The sequence below is a fragment of the Carcharodon carcharias genome, chromosome 7, assembly GCF_017639515.1.
Source record: "Carcharodon carcharias isolate sCarCar2 chromosome 7, sCarCar2.pri, whole genome shotgun sequence".
Classification (NCBI taxonomy): domain Eukaryota; kingdom Metazoa; phylum Chordata; class Chondrichthyes; order Lamniformes; family Lamnidae; genus Carcharodon; species Carcharodon carcharias.
The window spans coordinates 129,555,760-129,580,223 of record NC_054473.1 but is presented as its reverse complement, the minus strand read 5'-3'; the positions used below and the strand labels follow the sequence as shown (position 1 = coordinate 129,580,223).

The 24,464-nt window shown below is 43.7% G+C and overlaps 1 protein-coding gene across 1 annotated transcript in view; it reads left to right on the top strand.

Moving 5' to 3' along the window:
- tsnaxip1 (translin-associated factor X interacting protein 1) overlaps window positions 1–24,464 on the top strand; it is a 99,627-nt gene that overhangs the window by 62,143 nt on the left and 13,020 nt on the right. Inside the window, exons 10-13 of the mRNA XM_041192002.1 lie at window positions 9,568–9,635; window positions 11,242–11,370; window positions 11,738–11,896; window positions 21,038–21,147. Of these exons, the coding sequence (XP_041047936.1) occupies window positions 9,568–9,635; window positions 11,242–11,370; window positions 11,738–11,896; window positions 21,038–21,147 (466 nt within the window). The remainder of the gene's footprint in view (window positions 1–9,567; window positions 9,636–11,241; window positions 11,371–11,737; window positions 11,897–21,037; window positions 21,148–24,464) is intronic.

Genomic DNA, 24,464 nt, shown 5'->3' with positions numbered 1-24,464 from the left:
ATTTTTCAGTTCAAGGTTAAGTCCCAGTTCTGGGGCTGAAAGTGAGAGACCACCCTGCTCCCGTTTAGGCAGGACCCTGGGGTGGCATTTTGCCACTCGTAGCTGCCAACTAACAGGCTTCCACCAAGGCCTCCATCCAATTGAGGATGGCAGCCTACCCCCTAGAGCTGTCAGCCCAATCAAACAACTCAGCACTCTCAGCAGCACCACTGATAGTGGCGTTGAGGCTGCAATACCAGTGAGAAGGTGCTTCAATGGTGAGGAACACTTGAAGATCAGCTAGGTTTTAGAGAGAAAGCTGTGCTGGGGCAGGTAGGCCCCAGCGATCGGGAGGGTTGTTGGGGGGTGGGGGGGAATTGTTGGCAGGTTGGGTGTAGTTTGGTTGTGGTACATTGACAGCATCTTGATGCTGGGGCAGTCATTATCACAGGGAGCCCCTCTGTGCTCCTTTCAAGGAAAGCACCCTCCCCCGGGAACCTGCTGGAAGGCTGCTAGGGTTTACCTGGCGGATTCCCACGGGGCGGTGGGCCTTCTAAATGCAGGCAAAATGCCCACAGGGTGGGAAGTGGTTTAGTTGGCTGCAACACTAAGGTTCCTGATGCTTGTAATATGCCTTGGCATGCGAAGACATCGGGCTCACCTCCTGATGCCACCCTTGTCACATTGCCAGCCCCCCTGGCTCCCAACTCAATTCTAATGGGCTGGCAAAATTCAGCCCATTAAGTTGTTGGCTGATTGGTGCTGCTTCATTATCTTTGAGAAAATTACTATGTTGCATTTGCACATTAATTGTTCATTAAACTCACCACAGAAAGTTAAATCTGGTAATTTACAGTGTTTTTACCCTCCGAACAACATGATAATTATTAATGACTACTTACCTGAAAATGGCCAATTGTAGGTGTGGAGTCTCGTGACTTCAGGTTGCAAATTGTTGTTGGAGGCTTTAAAAATATAATTTTAAGAACAAAATTACCTTTTCCTTTTGTGTCTTTAGTTTCTTTCTTTCTTAATCCAATCTTTCTTTTCCTCCCTTTATTTCTCTTTCTGTACCTGACTTGACATTGAATTCACCCACTCTAATTCTCCCTCCTTTTTCCTCTTTTTTTTGTTTATGTTTCAATTCTTAACTCTCATTGGTTATAGAAACACACTGATTGTCTCATTGTTTATGAATGTCCCAGATGATGTACTCACTTCCCAGCAACTTTATGGGCAAAACCTAAACATGCACAAACAAGTCTAACAGGGCACACCATGAGATGCCCTGATGCAGCAAGATCTGAGCCAAAATCCAGGCTGCTACTTTAGTGTAGTGCTGACAGTGCACCGTAATGTTGTAGGTACTAATGAGACATTAAACCAAGGATCATATGACTACCAAAGTAAGCGATTTTAAATTGAATTTTCATGTTGTGAAAAGACTTGTTAGTTGCATTTCCAGTTAAAGTCCCCGCTCTTAAATTCTGGCTAAAGTCAATATTTTCAGCCAAATGATCTGACAGAGGCTAGCACAATTAATTTTCAATTGCAATCAGTTTATTGTGAAAGCAGTGACTTGCTACTTCCCCACAGGAAGGGGAGGTGTGAGCCCCCATCGCTTCTTCTAATGACGTCAGAGTGGCATTGGCAAAGGGCTGGGAAAGATTGCATGCATACTGTTAAAGGTTTAATTTAATCACCAAAATGGCCAATTGTTTACCTTCACTACTGGTACCTAGAATAAAAGAGACTTTAAACAATCTTCTTTCAATAAACAACAATAAACAACATATTAGTTTATTATAAAACTAGTCTTGTCAAATAGAAAGGCAAAGCTTATCAACATACAGTACGGAATATGAAATTATGCCAATTACTCTTTCGTGATACTCTAACATACACACACACACACTTGAAATGGCATCCTGATCATATGGTTGGTCTCTCAGCACTGATCAGTGACTCTGGCACTGCTTCTCAGGTGGACTCATGAAATACTCAAGGATACTCTATTCAAACATGTAGAGCATCTCAGGAGCAGCTTATATTCACTTCCGGCTGTGGACTGGCTCTGGACTGCAAAAAGGCTGCTGCCTTCCTTCTCGAGCAGTTGGTCCTTCTCTTCTTGAAAGTGAAACCAAAGCCCACTTTTTAAAAACACAACTTTTTTCAGAGCCATAAAACACATGTGACCCCTTTTGTACACAGTTCATTAGGGTCAAGAGGTTTCTGGCCTTTTTTTCAACTGCTTAATTACCTTTTCTTGCAAAAGGATGCTTTTTCCAGGAATAACAGTCAGAGTCCTGCATTGACCCTTTAAGGGGCAGTGTCTTTTAAAACACAAATTCTTCCAGAATGTTTTTATTCCTTGAGGATGAACCATTTTTTGTGATTAAAGTGTTCATGACATATGCTATTAGATTTCTTTTACCCGTTTTACTCTAGATATTTTTGCTCCTATGTTTCCGACTGCTCTCATAGGAGCCTGTACTTCCTAAGGAATAATCTCACATACCCCTGCATGTAGGTAAAGTTCATAGCTATCCGGAAAAGAAACACAGAATTTTTTTTTTTTTTTTGCAAAAATATACTTTATTCATAAATCTTCAACAACATTTCAAACCATTTCAAAATCACCATCACAAAAATACAATCAGGTTCAACTTTAACAACATGAATCACAAGGTGTATCAGTACAAACAATGAATATTACAATCATTAGCAGACATTCATTTTGAGCTGTACATCCCGAGGGGCTCTTTACAGTTCCCAGCCCCTCGGTGCACTATGGCAGAAAGGTCTTAGGCAGCGTCCCTTCCCCATTGCGCCTTTGCAGCGGCTGCCCCAAGCTTTAGTGTGTCCCTCAGCATGTAGTCCTGGACCTTGGAATGTGCCAGTCTGCAACACAAGTCTTTGCGCTGGAAGACCAACAAGTTACGGGCAGACCAAAGTGTGTCTTTTACCGAGTTGATGATCCTCCAGCTGCAGTTGATGTTTGTCTCGGTGTGTGTCCCTGGGAACAGCCCATAGAGCACAGAGTCCTGTGTCACAGAACTGCTCGGGACGAACCTCGACAGAAACCACTGCATCTCTCTCCAGACCTTCTTTGCAAAGGCACAATCTACAAGGAGGTGAACAACGGTCTCTTCCCCACCACAGCCACCTTGAGGGCAACGTGCCGAGGGGGTGAGGCTCCTGGCGTGTAGGAAGGATCAGACGGGGAGGGCCTTTCTCACCACCAGCCAATCTATGACTTGGCGCTTGTTGGAAAGTTCTGGCGATGAGGCATTCTGCCAAATGACTTTGTCAATGTGCTTGGGGAACCATCCCACCGGGTCCACCCTCTCCTTTTCCCTCAGGGCCTTTAAGACGTTACGTGCCGACCACTGCCTGATGGACTTGTGGTCAAAGGTGTTTCTCTGCATAAATTTTCCCACGAGGGACAGGTAGTACGGCACAGTCCAACTACTTGGAGCATTCCGTGGCAGCGTGGCCAGACCCATCCTTCGCAACACTGGGGACAGGTAGAACCTCAGTATGTAGTGACACTTGGTGTTTGCATACTGAGGGTCTACACACCGCTTGATGCAGCCCCACACAAAGGTGGCCATCAGTATGAGGAACACAGAATTAATTTTTTTTTTTGCAAAAATATACTTTATTCATAAATCTTCAAAAACATTTCGAACCATTTCAAATCACCGTTACAAAAATACAAACAGGTTCAACTTTTACAACATGAAACACAAGGTGTATCAGAAAAAACAATGAATATTTCAATCATTGGCAGACATACATTTTAATCTGTACAGCCTGAGGGGCTCTTTACAGTTCCCAGCCCCCTAGTGCACTGTGGCAGAAAGGTCTTAGGCAGCGACCCTTCCCCATTGCGCCTTTGCGGCGGCTGCCCCAAGCTTAACTGTGTCCCTCAGCACGTAGTCCTGGACCTTGGAAAGTGCCAATCTGCAACACTCGGTCGGGGACAACTCTTTGCGCTGGAAAACCAACAAGTTTCGGGCAGACCAAAGAGCGTCTTTCACCGAGTTGATGATCCTCCAGGTGCAGTTGATGTTTGTCTCGGTGTGTGTCCCTGGGAGCAGCCCATAGAGCACAGAGCCCTCTGTCACAGAACTGCTCGGGATGAACCTCGACAGCAACCACTGCATCTCTCTCCAGACCTTCTTTGCAAAGACACAATCTACAAGGAGGTGAACAACGGTCTCTTCCCCACCACAGCCACCTCGAGGGCAACGTGCAGAGGGGGTGAGACTCCTGGCGTGTAGGAAGGATCTTACAGGGAGGGCCTTTCTCACCACCAGCCAAGCTACATCTTGGTGTTTGTTGGAAAGTTCTGGTGATGAGGCATTCTGCCAAATGACTTCGTCAGTCTGCTCAGGGAACCATCCCACAGGATCCACCCTCTCCTTTTCCCTCAGGGCCTTTAAGACGTTACGTGCCGACCACTGCCTGACGGACTTGTGGTCGAAGGTGTTTCTCTGCATAAATTTTCCTACGAGGGACAGGTGGTATGGCACAGTCCAACTACTTGGACCGTTCCGCGGCAGCGTGGCCAGACCCATCCTTCGCAACACCGGGGACAGGTAGAACCTCAGCATGTAGTGACACTTGGTGTTTGCGTACTGAGGGTCTACGCACCGCTTGACACAGCCGCACACAAAGGTGGCCATCAGTATGAGGGCGATGTTGGGCACGTTTTTTCCCCCTTTATCTAGAGGCTTGTACATCGTGTCCCTGCGGGCACGATCCATTTTCGACCTCCAGATAAAGCGAAAGATGGCTCGGGTGATCGCCACCACACAGGAGTGTGGAATGGGCCAGACCTGCGCCACGTACAGCAACAGCGAGAGTGCCTCACACCTGATGACCAGGTTCTTACCCGCAATGGAGAGGGAGCATCACTCCCACAAGCCCAGTTTCCTTTTCACCATAGACACTCGCTCCTTCCGGTTTCTAACGTGTGCCCTGGTCCCTCCGAACCATATCCCCAGCACCTTCAGGCCATCAGCCCTGACAGTGAAGGGGACAAAGGATCGGTCAGCCCAGTTCCCAAAGAAAATGGCCTCGCTCTTCCCACAATTTACCTTGGCTCCCGAGGCCAGTTCGAAACGGTCGCAGATGTGGATAAGTCTGTGCACCGACAGCGGATCCGAGCAGAAGACGGCGACATCGTCCATGCACAGGGAGACTTTGATCTGAGTGCCTCCACTACCTGGGATCGTCACTCTTCTTATGCCCGGATCCTTCCTGATGGACTCAGCAAAGGGTTCTATGCAACACACGAAAAGAACAGGCGAGAGAGGGCAGCCCTGCCTGACTCCAGATTTAATAGGAAAGCTATCTGATTCCCACCCATTGATTGAGACTGCACTACTGATGTTAGTGTAGAGCAGTTGGATCCAATTGCGAATTCCCTCCCCAAACCCCATTTTGGAGAGCACATCCACCATATAAGTGTGCGATATTCTGTCAAAGGCCTTCTCCTGATCCAGGCTGATGAGGCAGGTATCCACACCACTGTCCTGTACATAGGCAATCGTATCCCTGAGCAGCACGAGGCTGTCAGAGATCTTCCTGCCCGGCACAGTGCAGGTCTGGTCAGGGTGGATCACCAATTCCAGAACGGATTTGACCCGACTGGTGATGACCTTGGACAGAATTTTATAGTCCACATTCAACAGTGAAATGGGTCGCCAATTTCTAATTTCCTCCCTTTCCCCTTTGTGCTTGTAGATGAGGGTGATCCTCAAGGATTCTGACATACTGCCAGCCAGGAGCATACTCTCGTACACTTCTAGCAGGTCTGGGCCGATCCAGTCCCACAGAGCCAAATACAACTCCGCCGGCAAGCCGTCGCTTCCGGGAGTTTTAATCTTCTCGAAGGACTCAAGGGCCTCAGTCAGTTCGTCAGGAGTTAGCGCTTTGTCCAGACTCTCCCGTGTACTGTCATCTAAGACCTCCGTGATAGAGGACAGGAAGGACTGGGAGGCCGTGCTGTCTGTGGGCTTCACGTCATATAATCCGGCATAGAAGGATTTGCTAATCCTCAAAATGTCAGATTGCAATGACTTTACTGAGCCGTCTTCTTCCTTCAGGCTGCTGATCACAGAGCTCTCTCTGTGTACCTTTTGGAAGAAGAATCGTGAGCACGTCTCATCCTGCTCCACGGAGCGGACTCTGGAACGGAAGATGATCTTGGAGGCCTCCGAGGCAAAGAGCGAGGCTTGCTGGCTCTTCACCTCTTGGAGTTCCTCCTTGATATCGACCCCCATCGACCGCAGTCAGAGCAGGTTCTGCATGTTTTTCTGGAGTCGGGACATTTCCCTCTGTTCCTTTCTAGCTTTCTGGGTGCCTTTGAGGACGAAAAACCTCTTGATGTTTCCCTTGATCGCTTCCCACCAGTGTGTCAGTGACTCAAAGAGGGGTTTCATGGTTCTCCAACCTTTGTAATCCCTCTTGAGCTCCTCAATGTTCTCTGGGGTCAGCAGTTGCATGTTTAGCTTCCATACCCCCCTGCCAACCCTCTCTAAGTCCTTCTCTAAGTGACAGTCAGCCAGTAGGAGGCAGTGGTCAGAGAAGAACACCGGCTTGACGTCGGTGGATCTGACTGTGAATGCATGGGACACAAACAGGAAGTCTATCCTGGAACAGACGGACCCGTCTGGCCGCGACCAGGTGTATCTACGCTGCGCTCCATCTGCAGGGTTGCTGAAGACGTCGTGCAGCTTGGCATCCTTTACTGTTTCCATCAGGGATCTGGACGTAGCGTCCAATCTGCTGTCGGCCCTGCCGGATCGTCCAGCCGCATCGATGATGCAGTTGAAGTCACCGCCCAGAATGACCAGTCTGGATGTCGCCAGCAGCAGTGGGAGCTGCTGAAAAACCTCCAGCCGCTCAGCCCCTTGTGACGGGGCGTAGACATTAATTAAACGGAGTGGAGCATTCTTGTACATTACGTCTGCTATGAGGAGGCGCCCGCCCATCACCTCCTTAACCTGGGAGACGGTGAAGCTGCCTCCCCGCAGCAGAATACCCAGGCCGGAGGAACGAGAGTCGTTTCCTCCCGATCAGATCGATGGCCCATGGGACCACCATCGTGACCATTGCCTGTAGGAGCTGAGGTGCGGTATCGCACACTCCTGCAGAAACAACAGGTCAGCTTTGACCTTGGCAAGGTAGTCCAAGGTCGCAACACATCGCGTGGTAGATTTAATGCTACGCACATTTATGGATTCAATCTTTACACCCATTTTAAAGCAGTTAGTTGCTTACCAAACCTGTTGTCTCTGAGAGTTCCTTCATGCCCGTGGTGTGCTCAAATTGCTTCACTTGGGATGGGCTGAGGAAAGTGTCCTGAACCTCCCCATTTGCGGTGTTCTGCTCGGGTGGCATCTGGGGGTCTGTGCAGAGAGCGGGGTTTGAAATGTCCTCTGTTGGAGAAGCTTCTCCAATCCTCTCCCCCTCTGGGGCGTTGCTGCTCCCGGCTTCCCGGAGCTGGGGTGCGCTGAGCGCCTCCCTGTTCCCAGATTCCTGGGGTTGTGGTGCACTGGCCTCTTCAGGTTGTGGGCAAAGTTGGGGTGTGCTGGTCTCCTTATTTCCTCCAATGTTCTGGAGCTTGGGTGTCTCGTCCTCCAACCCTAGCGTTTTGCTGCTTCTTCTGTTGGCGCCGCCCTGGCACTTCTTCGTCCAAAGAGCAGCTGCTCTTGTTATCTGTGTCGGATAGGAGACGCCTCTTGACTCTTGTCTGGGAAGAGGCTTGGTTTCTTTTTTGCCCCTTCTTCCTTTTTGCTCTCTTTACCAGCTGCCACTCCCCCTGCTGCTTTCCCACTGCTGCCTCCTCCTCCTCCGTTGATTTGCTCTCTTGAGGAGTGGGAGGTTCAGGGGGCAGTGCTGTTGATTGGCTGTCTGTTGCCCCAATCTTTTCCTCCAGCTTGTCTCTCTCTGTGTCCTCCTTTGTCCCGTTGTTCTCCCTGGGGGCCTTGGTGGTTGGAGTGACACGAGGCATTTCTTCTGCTTCCCCCTCGTTGGCTTTAGCTGCCTGTGCATAAGTACGGCAACGTTTAGGGCAGGTCTTGTAGAGGTGACTTGCCTCGCCACACAGGTTGCAGCACTTAGCCTGTTTACAATCTTTTGTCTGGTGCCCTTCCTTTTTGCAGTTCTTGCAGAGGACAGCACTGCAGTTGGCCGCCACATGACCAGACTTGCCGCATGAGCGACAAAGTTTGGGTTGCCCAGTGTAGACAAGGTACCAACGGCTTCCCCCGATAGCGAATCTGGAAGGGGGGTGGAAAACGGCTCCCTTACCGTTGGTCTTGAGCGTTACCTTAACCTGGCATTTACATGTCCAGATCCCCAAATTATCTTTAACTTCAGTGTAGCTCCCAACCTTATCGAAGTACCTGGTAAGGAAGGTGAGCACGTCAGCGACAGGGACGTAGGGGTTGTACAGATGTACCGTCGCAACCCGTTCACGATGCAATGGTAGAACAAAGAGCGGCTCCGCCGTCAGGATCTTCATTTCTAGCAGGTCTTTCTTTTCCTCAAACACCTTCAGGAGTTTGACACAAGCTGCCACGTGCTTGAAGGTCACATCAAAGAAACCAGCGCTGGGGAAATCCTGTAGGCAGTAGATCTCCGCAGCCTCGAAACCACACAGCTTGAATAGGATCCTCTTGGTGAAGAAGGTCCTATCCATTCCTGTTCCTTGCTCGCTGCCCTTCACCATGACTCGGATGGTGTTAGGTACCCCATGGTAAGGGGTTTGACTGGTTATAGCCATTGCTCTTTCCCTGGCAGAAACGCGATGAAGGATTCTCCCCTGCCAGGTAAGTATGAGGAACACAGAATGTTTTATTCATAAAATCTCAGCTATTGCTTCTATTCAATGCCTTCATTTTATTCTCTTTGTAAGGTTGCAGAATAACACATTACACTAGGCCTGATTTTATCTGCCAAACAGAATTATTAAAACAATAATTGAACATGTGATAATAAAAGTAACATAATATAAATTTTTACTGTAGTTGTTAATCTTAGCTAAATCCTCATTATAATAGAGATAATAAATGGTTTGCAAATTCTATGCAAAAAGATACGATACTCCAGTAGTTTTTTTTTAATCCTTTTCTCAGCAACTACAGAAGTCATCAGTGTTAATTAACTGTCTTTGGAAGTTTAAAACTGACTCACTAATTGAAAAGGTCAAGCTGAGAAAAGCCTTCAAAGTGGTGGCAAGACCAGTAGCCCACAGAAATTTACTAACAAAGACAAATAAATGCATAGAATATTGTATTCTAATTGAATGCCTTGACCTTTCCCTTGGATGCTTATTTTCAGACGTATTGACTAATTATTGCAATAATGTATCAAATTTAACTGGACTATGATTTCTCTGACTGAAGCTGGTTTTCAACCCCTTATACACATTGGAAGAATTGAAGGAGCCAATGACAAGCTAGATATTCAACAAAGATGCTTCATTTTTGTCACAGTTTGCCTTCTACAAAGGATTTTTTTTAAAGTTATCAGTCATAATTTATGGTTTGTTTTTGCTTTTAATTTGAACAGTTGGCCTGTCTTTAAGTCAGATTGAACATACTCCAGTTGAAGCTGATGAAGACTACTTTGAGGGGCTGGTAAGAGCTAGTCATCACTTATTTAATATTATTGGAAAATAAATTAGATCAGTATACCCACCACACACTTATTCAAAAACCTCTGACTTGTACTTACCATTTAAAAGATTTTTTTTTTAAATCATCTTAGGGATCAGGAACACATTGTTTGAAAGGGTGGTGGAAGCAGATTCAATAGTTTCAATAGTTCAAAGGGGAATTGAATAATGAAGATGAAGAATCTGCCTGTCTATGGGAAAAGAGCAGGGAAGTGAGTCAAATTGGATAGCACTTTCAAAAGCATGTTGGGCTAAATGGCCTCTATGATAATAATGGCTCCAATATTAATGGGGAGGTGAAGGTATGGAAGCATCTCTACTTGGCCCAAAAGCAGTACTGAGAAGATAGTTGTATCTTCCATGAAGCAGTCCTTTTCTCTGTTTAGCTGCTGAGTTTCCTGAGGTTGACCAATGTTAAAGCTGGAACAGCTAATCTGAGGGACACAATGTTATTAAAATATTTGCATGAGTGATCCACTTCCAAGGAGTAGGTTGGTTATTCCTCCTCTGCCTATCCCAACTCAATTAAAACTGGAAGTATGCAGGTTCATGTTGAGTTTGGGATATTTTCATTTTTGTTTTACATTGATCCAAACCCATCTATTTTTGGCAGGGTTAAAATTGCCACCAAAGAGTTGAATAGATTTTAAGGTAACTGGAAAAATGATTTTCAAGCATTCTGATGACAAACGGTGATATTAGGAACAGGGTAGAAATTTACCAATTAGTGATGTTACATTAAGCTAACATAAGATTTGACATTCATATGAAAGTTTTTCATTGCTCAGTAAATAAGATAGAAAGTCTAAGATGTCTATAGCTTCCATATTGACTTCTTAAGCATGTTCAGAATTAAAATTGCTAATATTTAGATTCAAATTGTGTTACTTAATAAATGTCTTTGTATGAAAATCCAATCTGCACTGAGGCTTTCATTAAAATAGCTGAAAGCATTAACATATCTATTACTAATAGTACAGTTGCAACCCAATTTATCTTTAATTCCTCTTTAATGTTAATTTGAATAAATGTGGTTAACTCTTAACTGCCCTTTTAAATGGCCTAATAAACCAATCACTTATATCAAACTGCTGCAGTATTTGTGGGAACACCTTCAAGATATGGACTGCTGTAGTTAAATAAGAGGGCCCACCTTCATGGTCTCAGGGCAATTAAGGCTGAATAACAAATGTTAATCTTGCCAGCAATGCACACATCTCAAGAATTAATTTAATTGATTACAGGAAAGGACTTGTATTTATAAAGTGCCTTTCATGACCTCAGAATGTTCCAGCAAATTAATTAGTTTTGAAACATTGAATATTGTAATGTAGGGAAACACAGCAACTAATTTGCATTCATCAAGGTCCCACAAACTGCAATGAGAACCGATTTGTTTTTGAGTGATGTTGAATGAGTAATAAATATTCGTCAAGATACTGAGAAAGCTGTTCTGTTTTTGAATAGTGCCAAGGGGTCTTTTATGTGCATCTGAGTGGACAGACAAGGTCTTGATTTAATGTCTCATCTGAATGTAAAGCAAGGATTATAATTTACATTTTGTGTAGGGTACTGGAGAAGATGTTATTGTATATCTGCGTCATGATGGTCTAATCAAGAACGTGAATTTGGCCAAGAAAAGCATAACCCAAATGCTGAAGGAAATCTGGAAAGAAAAGACGGCAGCAGATCTCCAGGTGTGTGAATTCAGTCCTTAGAACCTCAGCAGTGACTTTCTCAAAATTGATATAGATTCTCACAAAAGAAAGAACTGTTCTGTTAGGAAGGATAGCAATTTGGTCCTATGTGGGGTAATTCAATTTATTATTTGTAGAGATTTCAACAATACAATACATAAGGAAGCAGTCATATATTAACACCACATCAGTTGAGCTGGATATCTTGTACTCATATTCGGTGGCTCCAACAGGAGAACATGATTTATTTTCCATCCGCTGATACTAATAATATAATTGGGTCTATGATAGAGCTTCCTGTTTCTATAAAGGATATTTGTATAATGTTTTTTTAATTCTAATCATTGTTTTCTTCTAAAATATATAGAGTGGAACAAGGTCCAGCCTTCCTGAGTTTTTCCATAACTTCCTCCAGAAGAAGTATGGAGATTCTGCTCTGCTTTGGGCCTACAACATTTATTATGGCTGCAGGAATCATCAGAAAGATGAATTCATCAGTTTGTTTTTCAGCATTCTGAACGGAATTGTGAGTTTCTGTATTCTCTTACTCAATAGGGTTAACAGAATTTCAAATAGTAATTATATGACACTTAAATGGAGTTTTGTTGACCTTGCATTATTGACTTGATAACCTGCCTTTGTGTTTGTGCCAATACTATAATGTGTCCCTCCGTCCCCACCCCATCTTCCAATCCCAGCCCCAGCCGTGTATTCACTATACCCCCTGACCTTCCCCTCTCCGATGCTGAACGTTCAGTGCTCAGCAAAGGACTTAGTTTCATACCCTTACGCCCTCACCTCAATGAATTTCGGGCTCGGCATGATGCTGAACTCTTCTTCCGCCGTCTTCATCTCCAGGCTCACTTCTTTGGGCAAGAGTCCTCTCCCCATTCAACGGATCCTTTCACCCACCTCCAATATTCTCCCTCCACATGGACACCTCCCTCTGGATTCTTACCTTCTCTTGATCTTTTCATTGAGAACTGTCGGCGCGACATTAGTCGTCTCAATTTCTCTGCTCCTCTCACCCATTCTAATCTCTGTCTCTCTGAACTTACTGCACTCCATTCTCTCAGGTCCAACCCTGACATTGTCATCAAACCCGCTGACAAGGGTGGTGCTGTTGTTGTCTGGCGCACTGACCTCTACCTCGCGGAGGCTGAGCATCAACTCGCAGACACTTCCTCCTACCTCTCCTGGACCATGACCCCACCACTGAACATCAAGCCATTGTTTCCAGGACTGTCACTGACCTCATCTCCTCTGGAGATCTTCCTCCCACAGCTTCCAACCTGACAGTCGCCCAACCTCGGACGGCCCACTTCTATCTCCTACCTAAAATCCACAAACAGAACTGCCCCAGTAGACCGATCGTCTCAGCTTGCTCCTGCCCCACAGAACTCATTTCTCGTTATCTTGACTCCCTTCTCTCTCCCCTTGTCCAGTCCCTTCCCACCTACATCCGTGATTCCTCTGACACCTTACGTCACATCAACAATTTCCAGTTCCCTGGCCCCAACCGCTTCCTCTTCACCATGGACGTCCAATCCCTCTACACCTCCATCCCCCACCAGGATGGTCTGAGGGCCCTTAGCTTCTTCCTCGAACAGAGGCCCAAACAATCCCCATCCACCACTACTCTCCTCCGTTTGGCTGAATTTGTTCTCACACTGAACAATTTCTCCTTCAACTCCTCTCACTTCCTCCAAATAAAAGGTGTGGCTATGGGTACCCGCATGGGCCCCAGCTATGCCTGTCTCTTTATGGGGTATGTGGAACATTCCTTGTTCCAGTCCTACTCCGGCCCCCTTCCACAACTCTTTCTTCGGTACATCGATGATTACTTCGGTGCTGCTTCATGCTCTCGTCGGGACTTGGAAAAATTTATTAATTTTGCTTCCAATCTCCACCCCTCCATTATTTTCACGTGGTCCATCTCTGACACTTCCCTTCCCTTCCTTGACCTCTCTGTCTCAATCTCTGGTGATAGACTGTCCACCAATATCCATTACAAACCCACCGACTCCCACAGCTACCTTGACTACAGCTCCTCACACCCTGCTTCCTGTAAGGACTCCATCCCATTCTCTCAGTTCCTTCGCCTCCGTTGCATCTGTTCTGATGATGCTACCTTCAAAAACAGTTCCTCTGACATGTCCTCCTTCTTCCTTAACCGAGGTTTTCCACCCACGGTCGTTGACAGGGCCCTCAACCGTGTCCGGCCCATCTCCCGCGCATTCGCCCTCACGCCTTCTCCTCCCTCCCAGAAACATGATAGGGTTCCCCTTGTCCTCACTTATCGCCCCACCAGCCTCCACGTTCAAAGGATCATCCTCCGCCATTTCCGCCAACTCCAGCATGATGCCACCACCAAACACATCTTCCCTTCACCCCCCCCTTTCGGCATTCCGTAGGGATCGCTCCCTCCGGGACACCCTGGTCCACTCCTCCATCACCCCCTACTCCTCAACCCCCTCCTATGGCACCACCCCATGCCCACGCAAAAGATGCAACACCTGCCCCTTCACTTCCTCTCTCCTCACCGTCCAAGGACCCAAACACTCCTTTCAAGTGAAGCAGCATTTCACTTGCATTTCCCCCAACTTAGTCTACTGCATTCGTTGCTCCCACTGTGGTCTCCTCTACATTGGAGAGACCAAACGTAAACTCGGCGACCGCTTTACAGAACACCTGCGATCTGTCCGCAAGAATGACCCAAACCTCCCTGTCGCTTGCCATTTTAACACTCCACCCTGCTCTCTTGCCCACATGTCTGTCCTTGGCTTGCTGCATTGTTCCAGTGAAGCCCAAAGCAAACTGGAGGAACAACACCTCATCTTCCGACTAGGCACTTTACAGCCTTCTGGACTGAATATTGAATTCAACAACTTTAGGTCTTGAGCTCCCTCCTCCATCCCCACCCCCTTTCTGTTTCCCCCTTCCTTTTGTTTTTTTCCAATAAATTATATAGATTTTTCTTTTCCCACCTATTTCCATTATTTTTAAATATTTTTAAATCTTTTATGCTCTCCCCACCCCCACTAGAGCTATACCTTGAGTGCCCTACCATCCATTCTTAATTAGCACATTCGTTTAGATAATATCACCAACTTTAACACCTATGTGTTCTTTTGTTCTATTATTGTTGACATCTTTTGATGATCTGCTTCTATCACTGACAACCACACCAACCCCCTCCACTTCTCTCTCTCTCTCTCTCTCTCTCTCTGTCGTCCCCCCAACCACCACCACCCCCGCCCCCGCCCGCCCCCGACACACACACCTTAAACCGGCTTATATTTCAACTCCTTCTTGGACACGAACTCAAGTTCTGTCAAAGGGTCATGAGGACTCGAAACGTCAACTCTTTTCTTCTCTGCCGATGCTGCCAGACCTGCTGAGTTTTTCCAGGTAATTCTGTTTTTGTTTTGGATTTCCAGCATCCGCTGTTTTTTTGTTTTTATCTATAATGCGTACACTATGTGCCACAGGAGTGGTGAGATGTAAGGTTTGATTTCCCCCACTTTCCTGCATTTGTGATAATAGCTGTGCTGCTCTGGAGGTGCTGAGCAAAAGCCAAGAGGGAATATTTTAAGGAAGACTGGCACTATACACTTCCTTTCAATCAGCTGAACATAGTATTGGTGTTAACATAGGAATGCCAATGTTAGTCTTAACAGCACAAAAGACTACTATCATGAATAGGGATTATTGGTTCCTTTATTTGCTTATTTAAGGCTGAGAGGAGGAGGAGTTTCTTCACTGAGAGGGTTGAGAATCTTTGGAATTCTCTATCCCAGAGGGCTTTGGATGCTGTTATACAGCACATTAAAGGCTGAGATAAATAGGTTTTTGACTCTAGCGTTAAGAGGATTGGGGGAAAGTAGAATTGAAATCAAAGATTAGCATGATTTTATTGAATGGCAGAGCAGGCCCAAGGCACAGTATAGCCTACTCTTACCTCTATTTCTCATGCTATTTGACCAAGGAAGAAGAACCATAGAAGCACAGAACAGAAGGATGCCATTCAGGTTATCGTGCCTATGCTGGCTTTTTAAAAGTGCAGTCATTCTTAGTCCCACACCTCTGTTTTTGTTCGTAACCCTGTAAATTCCTCAACCACACCTGCCCAACTTTCTTTTAAAGTTACTTTTAGAATCAGCTTCCACCAACTTTTCAGGAAGAGCTTTCCAGATCCCAACATCCCTGAATGAAAAAATTCTCCTTATCTCCTGTTTTGATCTGTTGCCAATGATTTTACAGCAATGACCTCTGATTAGTGACCCACTCACCAGAGGGAACAGTTTTTCTCTTTCTTCTCAATCAAAACCTTTTATCCTGCTCCATTAGATCACCTCTTAACGTTTTCTATTTCAAAGGGAGCAGTGCTAACTTTTCCGACCTCTCTTCATAACTGAAATCCCTCATTCCTGATAGCATTCTGCTAAGTTTCCTCTGTACCTTTCGGAGGCCTTTACATCTTTCCTGAAGTGTGCTGGCCCAGGACATTGCTGCAGGAATTCCTCAGGGTGAGGTCCTAGGCCCAACCATCTTCAGCTGCTTCATCAATGACCTTCCTTTCGTCATGAGGTCAGAAGTGGGGATGTTTGCTGATGATTGCACAGTGTTCAGTACAATATGCAACTCAGAAGATACTGAAGCAGTCCATGCAAATATGCAGCAAGACAACATTCAGGCTTGGGCTGATAAATACTAAGTAACATTTGTGCCACACAGGTGACAGGCAATGACCATCTCCATGAGAAAATCTAACCATCTCCCCTTGAAATTCAATGGCACTACCATTGCTGAATCCCCCACCATCAACATCCAGCAAGTTGCCATTGATCAGAAACTGAACTGGATCAGCCATGTAAATACTGTGGCTGCAAGAGCAGTTCAGGGGCTGGGTATTCTGCAGTGAGTGACTCCCCTCCTGACTCCCCAAAGCCGGACCACCATCTCCAAGGCACAAGTCAGGAGTCTGTTGGAATACTCTCCACTTGCTTGGATGAGCACGTCTCCAATGACACTCAAGAAACTCCAAACCATCTAGGACAAAGCAGCCCGCTTGATCGGCATTCCATCCATCAACTTAAATATTCACACCTTACACCACTGATGCACAGTAGCAGCAGCCTGTACCATCTACAAGATGCACTGCAGTAGCTCACCAAGGCTCCTTCAACAGCACTTTCCAAACCCACAACCTCTACCACCTCTAAGGACAAGGGCAGCAGGTGCATGGGAACACCGCCACCTGGAAGTTCCCCTCCAAACCACACACCATCCTAACTTGAAACTATTATCACCATTCCTGCACTGTTGCTGGGTCAACATCCTGGAACTCCCTTCATGACAGCACTGTGGGTGTACCTGCACCAGATGGTCTTCAGCAGTTCAAGAAGGGGGCTCACCACTACTCCTCGAGCAATTAAGGATGGACACCAGGTGGTAGCCTTGCCAGTGATGTCCACATCCCATGAAAGAAAAGCAAAAGAATTGTTCATAACACTCTAGCTGAGGCCTACCAATGATTTATAAGGTTCTAACATGATCTCTTTGCTTTTATCCCTGACTTTATGTAAAAATCTAAGTAACCTACATGTTTTTTTGATCACCTTATCACCTTGCCCTGCTCTTTTTTAAGGATTTGTGTATATAGACACCCAAGGTGTCTCTGCTCATCTACATTTTTCAAAATTGTACTATTTATAGTATATTATCTAGTATCCTATATTTGATCCCTCCACCACAAAATGCATCGCTTCACACTTCTCTGCATTAATCTCCATCTACCATGCTTTTGCCTTTTCACCATCCTGTCCATGTCATTCTGAAGTCTAAAACTATCCTCATCACTATCTACTGCCAAGCTTTGTATCGTCTGCAGACTTAATACTGCTGTTCTCTCCACCCAAAGTCTAGGTTGTTTATAAAAATCAAAAAGAGTAGTGGACCCAAAACTGATCCCTGGGGAACACCACTGCAACCCACCTCCCACTCTTGTCATGAAACTATGAATATATAATATTTTGGAAAATATTTTTCTTTTAAAATAGAGGTTTAGTCTGCGGTTGTGCCTTAATTGGATTAAAGCCAGCTAGTCTGGGTGCTTTGATGGGTACTAGTTTTGATATGGAAGAGAGATAGTGTGCATTTGCATTTTTTGAATAGAGCACTCAAGAAGTGGGGTGAAAACTTGATGCCTTTCTAGCAGCTACCTAGCTATATGTTTATATTACTAAGAAAATTGGTACAATGAATGGGGTTTCATAGTTAAAAGGTAAAGTTCAAAGAAACAGGTGAGACAATGAAAATTTGAATTCAATCAGTGGTGGTAGGTATAACTTCAATAGTTTTTGGGTGTGCAGAGGAGAGGCAATGTAAGATCAAAAGGCATCTGCAAGCCTCCAACTGGCTCCACAGTGAAAAGAACCTCATTTTGAATTCATAAGGTAAAAATGCTTTGCCTGGTGTTTGGTTAAGTCTATGGGTTGCTGTTGCCTTAATGGAGATTAGTTTGGGAATTTGTTAAAAGTTAAGAGAGTAGTAATTTGTAGCCATGTGTATATATATTTTAATCTGTGTAAATTAATAAAATGTTTCAATTAGTTTAATGTAAAGCCTTGAGAACTGGTGGTCTGATTCCTGAATTTAGAGTCACATCTCAAACATAACACTCAAAATTATAGTTTATGACAGTTGCTTAAAGTTTCCCTCTGGGATTTTTAAATAACTTTGCTTTACCAACTGCATTGGTCATAACACTCTGAAAAACATCCACTGTCATCTTTTCCTTCCTGTCACTAAGCCAATTTTGTATCACTTTCCCCATAGAATTAACCATGGACTTCCATCTTTTTTAACAAGCTTCTTGTAAGGCACATTGTTAAGTGCTTTCTGAAAGTCCAAACATGCAACGTAATCTAGGTTGACTTTCTCTGTTACCTCAGCAAAGAATTCAGTCAAGTTAGCCTGACACTGCCTTTGGAAAATCAATTGCTGGCATTTTTTAAGCATGTCTTTCCAATTGAAAGTTTATTTTATCCCCGATGATAGCTTCCAGAGCAGTTGTTGTTACCACATTCCTGTACTGTAGTGAGACCTGGACTGTGCATCAGCAACACATAAGAGCACTGGAGAAATTCCATCAGCAATGCCTCCATCGTATCCTCCAAATTCAATGGGAGGATTGTTGAATAAATGCCAGTGTCCTCCTTGAAGTCAGCTCCATGAGCAATCAGGCAAAATTCCTGCAAAATCAACTTCAATGGACTGGCCACTGTGTCAATGTAGCTGAAAATTTTTTCCCCTCAGGTGCTGTTCTCTCAACTCTCAAATGGCCAACGTTCCAGGGATGGAAGAAGAAAATGCTTCAAAGACACTCTGAAGCTCTCCTTGAAGTGTGGCAGAATTGACCTTAATGATCTGGAGGCATTTGCTACCAATCACTTAGAATGGCAAAAATATGTCCATCAAGCTGCATCATTCCTCGTGTCCCAAAGCCTTAAAGGCAGAGTGACGGCAGAGAATGAAAAGAAGGGAAGCAAATTCTGTATTCTGGATCCCAATACCTCATGGAATGACTTGCCCCATGTGCCCAAAGATGTGTGAGCTGAAAATCAGCCTGCTCAGTCACGTGAAGACCTGTGACAGAAACTTGCGACCCTGAATAGACAGAATCCTGAAATCGAGGACCAGTCAATGATGAATGGTTTCCAATACTTTGCCACAGCCAATGTTTGGCTGATTTGTTTTAATCTACGTTTCTAATTATACACTCAGGATTGGAATTTTAAGGGTTAATTCACAAAGATACAGCCTCTCTCTTGCTGCTGTTATCAGAATCAATACTAAGGCCGCAGGCATGTGCCTGGGGCAAAACTTAATTTGTTGTCTCTTGTCAGGCTGTCATCCTATTTAAATAGTACTCTTTCTATGTGCATAAAATGGGCTATTTGGTAAGAATCCACACTTGAAAGGGTGATAGCAAGTTTAATTAATAGCCTTACTCTCCAACCTCATGACGATTAATTAGTGACCAGACTTCCTGAGAACATGGGGGGTAAAAAACAAATACTCGTGTATTATTGGAGGTTAGTTCGTGAGACCTGTTGGGAATGGCAAGTAATGTCTAGTCAGTCTACCTTAAGAATAAAGTTGCCCTGGCTGAGCTTGCACCTTCATCTATTTCAGTATTATGATTGACCAAAAGCAAATATATTTAAACCACTATCTTGGAAAGGGCAGGAATGTTTGTTATTAGTTTCTTATTCAGGAGAAGAAAATTGGGGTTAAATTGAAATAAGTTATCTTGTGCATATACTCACTGACTATAAAATAAAACAACTTAATGATTAGTTTCTGGCCTCATCTCACTAGTGTGTTAACCAATCGGACTTTCAGAAGGTTGGAGATGTGCAATATTCAGTTTATTTAACAAGGTGGGCCTGTTGTTACAATGCCCAGGTTATCCTATTGTATAACTAGATAAATGGTAGTGACAGTAAACTCATGATCATAAGGATGTGGAGTCCATTTAGAGGAGTGACCAGTGTTGCTGAACCCGAGAGATTATCTAAGGCAGATTTTAGAATTATAACAGCAAGGAAAGAAAATGGAGAGAAAAGAAAGGACAACGTACCAACAAAAAATAATGACCCCAAATTTTGCTGGAATGGGGCACCTTACAGCATGCCCAGTTCATGAGATTTGTTCCTGCATGTTTAGGTTTAATTTTTTTTGCCCCCAAAGTTGCTGGAAGCATGAGCTGATAATGACACAGCAGGGTCAACAGGAACCCTGTTAAACAGCAGAGCAAACAGAGTATTTCCGAGTGTGAAGGAGGGTGAATTGGAATGGGTGAATTCATAATTAAATCAAGTACAGAAAAAAGAGGGGGAAAGAAAGATTAGACTGAGAGTGTGGAAGAAAAAAAGATGAAAATGAAAAGTAAGATTTTTTTTGACATCCCAAATGACAATTTACAACCTGAAGGAATGAAACTCCACGCTTATAATTATTCACTTTCAGGGCCAGAGGGGTTGATTGCCAGTCATTAGCAATGATCATGTTGTTAAAATGGTACTTAGACTATTAATTACTAGACTTAAATTTATGTGGCAAGCTTTATGCGGAATTAATGTGCAAATGCAGCAATGCCATGAAAATCAAATGGAGTTTAAATGTGAGATGCAGTTTTTGTGACATTAATAGCAGAGCGGCACAAATCGGCCAGCATCTCATGGTGATTCACAATTTACTTGCCACAAGTTGTTGATGGATTTGTGCATTAATAAGGGTGTATATAAGGTGTAATTCTGATATCATTATTTTTTCAGCAAAAAAATTTGCCTCAGTATATTCCCAAGCTGAATGGAAAAGCAAAGTAACAAGTTCATGCTTCACCAATCTCCACTGCAAGGGGACAGAACTTAGGTTTGCTATGGTGATTTGCTATCTAGTTAGTTCCTCATTGTAATTGTCATTGGAGAGAGGAGCATCATGAAAGTTGGATATTTAATCAATGGGAATAAATACGAGAGAATGAATCACTTGGAGTTATTGGCCAAAGTTTGAGACATAAAGTGGAAGAAATGATATGTAGCTAAGATATTCTATCTAGCATTGCTGTCTAACCAGGCTTGTGTTTAATTTTTTTTAGGTGGATGAAAGTGTATACCATGGGCAGATTCAACATATTTCACATGTGCTGAAAGAACTGAAATCTCATGACACCTCCAAAAAAGGAATTCTTTCCAAACAGGAGTTCAGGTCGGAGTTATTAAATTGATTATTGATTTTTTTCAGTTTACCCAGGGAAATCAAACGCCTTTCAAATGAGTAGGGCAATGGGAGGAACTAAAGAACATCTACACCCTAACTAGATGCATGGTTCTAAGTCTCAAGGACCATGGTCCTTAAACTTACCTGCCCTTTCAATGTTCATGAATTTAGTCCAGTGAAGCACAGAGCTAAAGCAAAGTAACTTTCAGGAGGAGGGACCTCTACAGCCTGCAACAACACTAGCTGTAAACTGGGAGAGAAGTAGGGGGAGGGGAAAAGGGTCACAACTGCTTTTTGCAGATTGCTATAAGGGACATTGAAGACACCATGGTTGTAGACTGCCCTTTCAGTTGCAGTTGTTAGGCCAAGCAAAGTTTAAAAAAGGAGGAATTTAAAAAATGCAAAAATTAAAAGGTGAATATTAATTCAAATATTTCAATAAGATCACTGGACTAGTAATCCAGAGGCCCAGGCTAATGCTCTGAGGAAATGGGTTCAAATCCCACCACGGCAGCTGGTGGAATTTAAATTCAATTAGAAACAAATTTGGAATTGAAAGCTAGTCTCAGTAATGGTGACCATGAAACTATCATCTATTGTCATGTGAGAATGGATTTTTAAAATATTTTGGGGAATATTGAGTTATTCTGTAAAGAAAGCTGGGAGTCTGTGTCTGTGTGTGTGCATGTGTGTGTGTGTGTGTGTGTATGAGAGAGAGAAAGATTTAGTTAAGCTGGGCAAGAAATTGATAGGAGTCAGGTTGTCTGGAGTGTTGGAAACATGAAAAGGATAGAGGTGTTAAGTTTGAGGTACAAGTAAATAGGTTAGATCTAATATTTGCATTTTTAGGTAAATTGAGAGTTTGCTTGAATAACAAAGTGGAATCAGAGGTAACAAGAAACATGTTTGCATCTTGCATGAGATTCATAGGTAAATAGCCATGGGGTATTATATTTTACTGATCCAAAAGCAAAGACAAGATGGAAACATGAAATCTAATATTTGGAAAGGTTTGAGTCCAAAGAGGTGCAAGAACAATGGAACTGAGATGAAAGGGATGGAAAAAAGTATTGTAGAGTTGCTGTTGAGCTGGAGCTATAGAGATAGGTGGAGATAGCTGGAGCTGTTTGAGCTGTCGAGCTATAGCTGGAGCTCTGGGCTAGGACAGGATGCAGTTTGAATCAACCATCCAGTCAAACCAAAAAAGTCTTGGGCTGCAACAAGCATTTTATTCTAAGGTGGATTCCACCGCAGAGTGGAAGAGAGTAGAGGTCATGTGGTATGTCTTTATCAAAGCTACAACACTTTGCCTTGGGTAATATTACTGGATCTTATAGTTAACATCTATAAGGGAGTGTTGCCTGGAGGTGCTTACTTGTGGGTCTGATTAAGTAAAGAGTCTTTTTAGGGAATGTTTTGTAAGACTTAAGCACACAAGATTACAGTTACACAATTAAGTTAAGTTTACTTTTAATTTTTAAAATCTCAAAAGTGTCACTGGACCTCTTACTGCTGAGATTGGTACATTATCTTTTTGTTTTCAGAATACAAAAAAAAGGTATGGCCCTTAAACCAAGTTTCCCTCTGCGATTTGATTTGTGCAGCAATTAACACTGGCTGTGGTCATAACAAATTTGAGGGATCTTTGCAGAATTATTAAAATTACTTGATTGGTTTGGAGTTTGTGAATCCAAGGGATACAAGTACAAGGTGAACACTGAACTCAGGGAGTTTTGTGTTGAGGGGTTTTAAAGTGGTTGGACTGCAACATTTATTTGGCAATAGCTACAACTTTTCTGGGAATGGAAAATGTAACTGTGGAGTATTTGAAATCTCTGAGTAAAACTCAGTTGAAAGAATTAGAAGATGAAGTGCAGGTGGAGTTAAAAGCAGAATTTTGTAAGGCTGATACAGTTAAAGTACTTACCCAGCATTTAAAGTTGGAGGAATGGATACCTGAAACTAGTGTGTCACAGCTGGAGGTAGTAAGACTTCATTTGCGAAAGAAACAGCTTGATATCGAAAAAGATAGAGAAAAGCAAAGGCTGGATTTGGAAGAAAGAGAAAAAGAACGAGAAATGAAAAAAAATCAAGTTTGAAAGAAAAAAGAAGGAAAAGGATAGATTAAAAGAAATAGAAATTTAAAAATGAGAAAGAGAGGAGCAGGAAAAGAAAAGACTCCAAGCGATTGAATTGCGAAGGCTTGAACTTGAACTTCAGAGAGAGAAGTTAGCAACTGAGGAGAGAGAAAAGGAACATAGAGATCTTCGGAGAGAGAAAGAAGCCAGACAGTATGAATTGCATAAAGTAAAACTTAGAGTGATGGAAGAAAGGAGTGAGATTGATTCAGATGGTGATTTTGATTCCTTTGAGGAATTCAGTTTAACTAAAAATCTTCAGTTAGTACCTAAATTTACAGAGGATGGATTTGAATGATATTTTACCTCATTTGAAAAGTAGCTGTCAAATTGAATTGGCTAAGACATGCTTGGACCACCATGTTACAGCATGTTGTTTTCAGCTACAGCCATGAATGTATATGCAATCTTATCAGAGGAGCAGTCTGTAGATTACAAAACAAAAAAGAAGACAATATTAAATGCTTATGATAAAAGCAAAAAACTGCGGATGCTGGAAATCCAAAACAAAAACAGAAACAGAAATACCTGGAAAAACTCAGCAGGTCTGGCAGCATCGGCGGAGGAGAGCACAGTTGACTTTTCGAGTCCTCATGACCTTTCTACAGAACTTAGTAAAAGTAGGAAAAGGGTGAAATATAAGCTGGTTTAAAGGGGGGGGGGGTGTTGGAACAAACAGCCAGTAATAGGTGGAGATAACCAAAAGATGTCACAGACAAAAGGACAGAGAGGTGTTGAAGGTGGTGATATTATCTTAGGAATGTGCTAATTAAGAGTAGAAAGCAGGACGAACAAGGTACAGATAGCTCTAGTGGGGGTGAGGGAATACTAAAAGTGCTAAAAGGTAGAGCTAAAAAATGGGTGGAAATACATTTAAAAATAATGGAAATAGGTGAGAAAAGAAAAATCTATATAAATTATTGGAAAAAACAAAAAGGAGGGGGAAGAAACGGAAATGGGGTGGGATGGAGGAGAGAGTTCAAGATCTAAAATTGTTGAACTCAATATTCAGTCCGGAAGGCTGTAAAGTGCCTAGTCGGAAGGTGAGGTGCTGTTGCTCCAGTTTACGTTGAGCTTCACTGGAGCAATGCAACAAGCCAAGGACAGACGTGGGCAAGAGAGCAGGGTGGAGTGTTGAAATGGCAAGCGACAAGGAAGTCTGGGTAA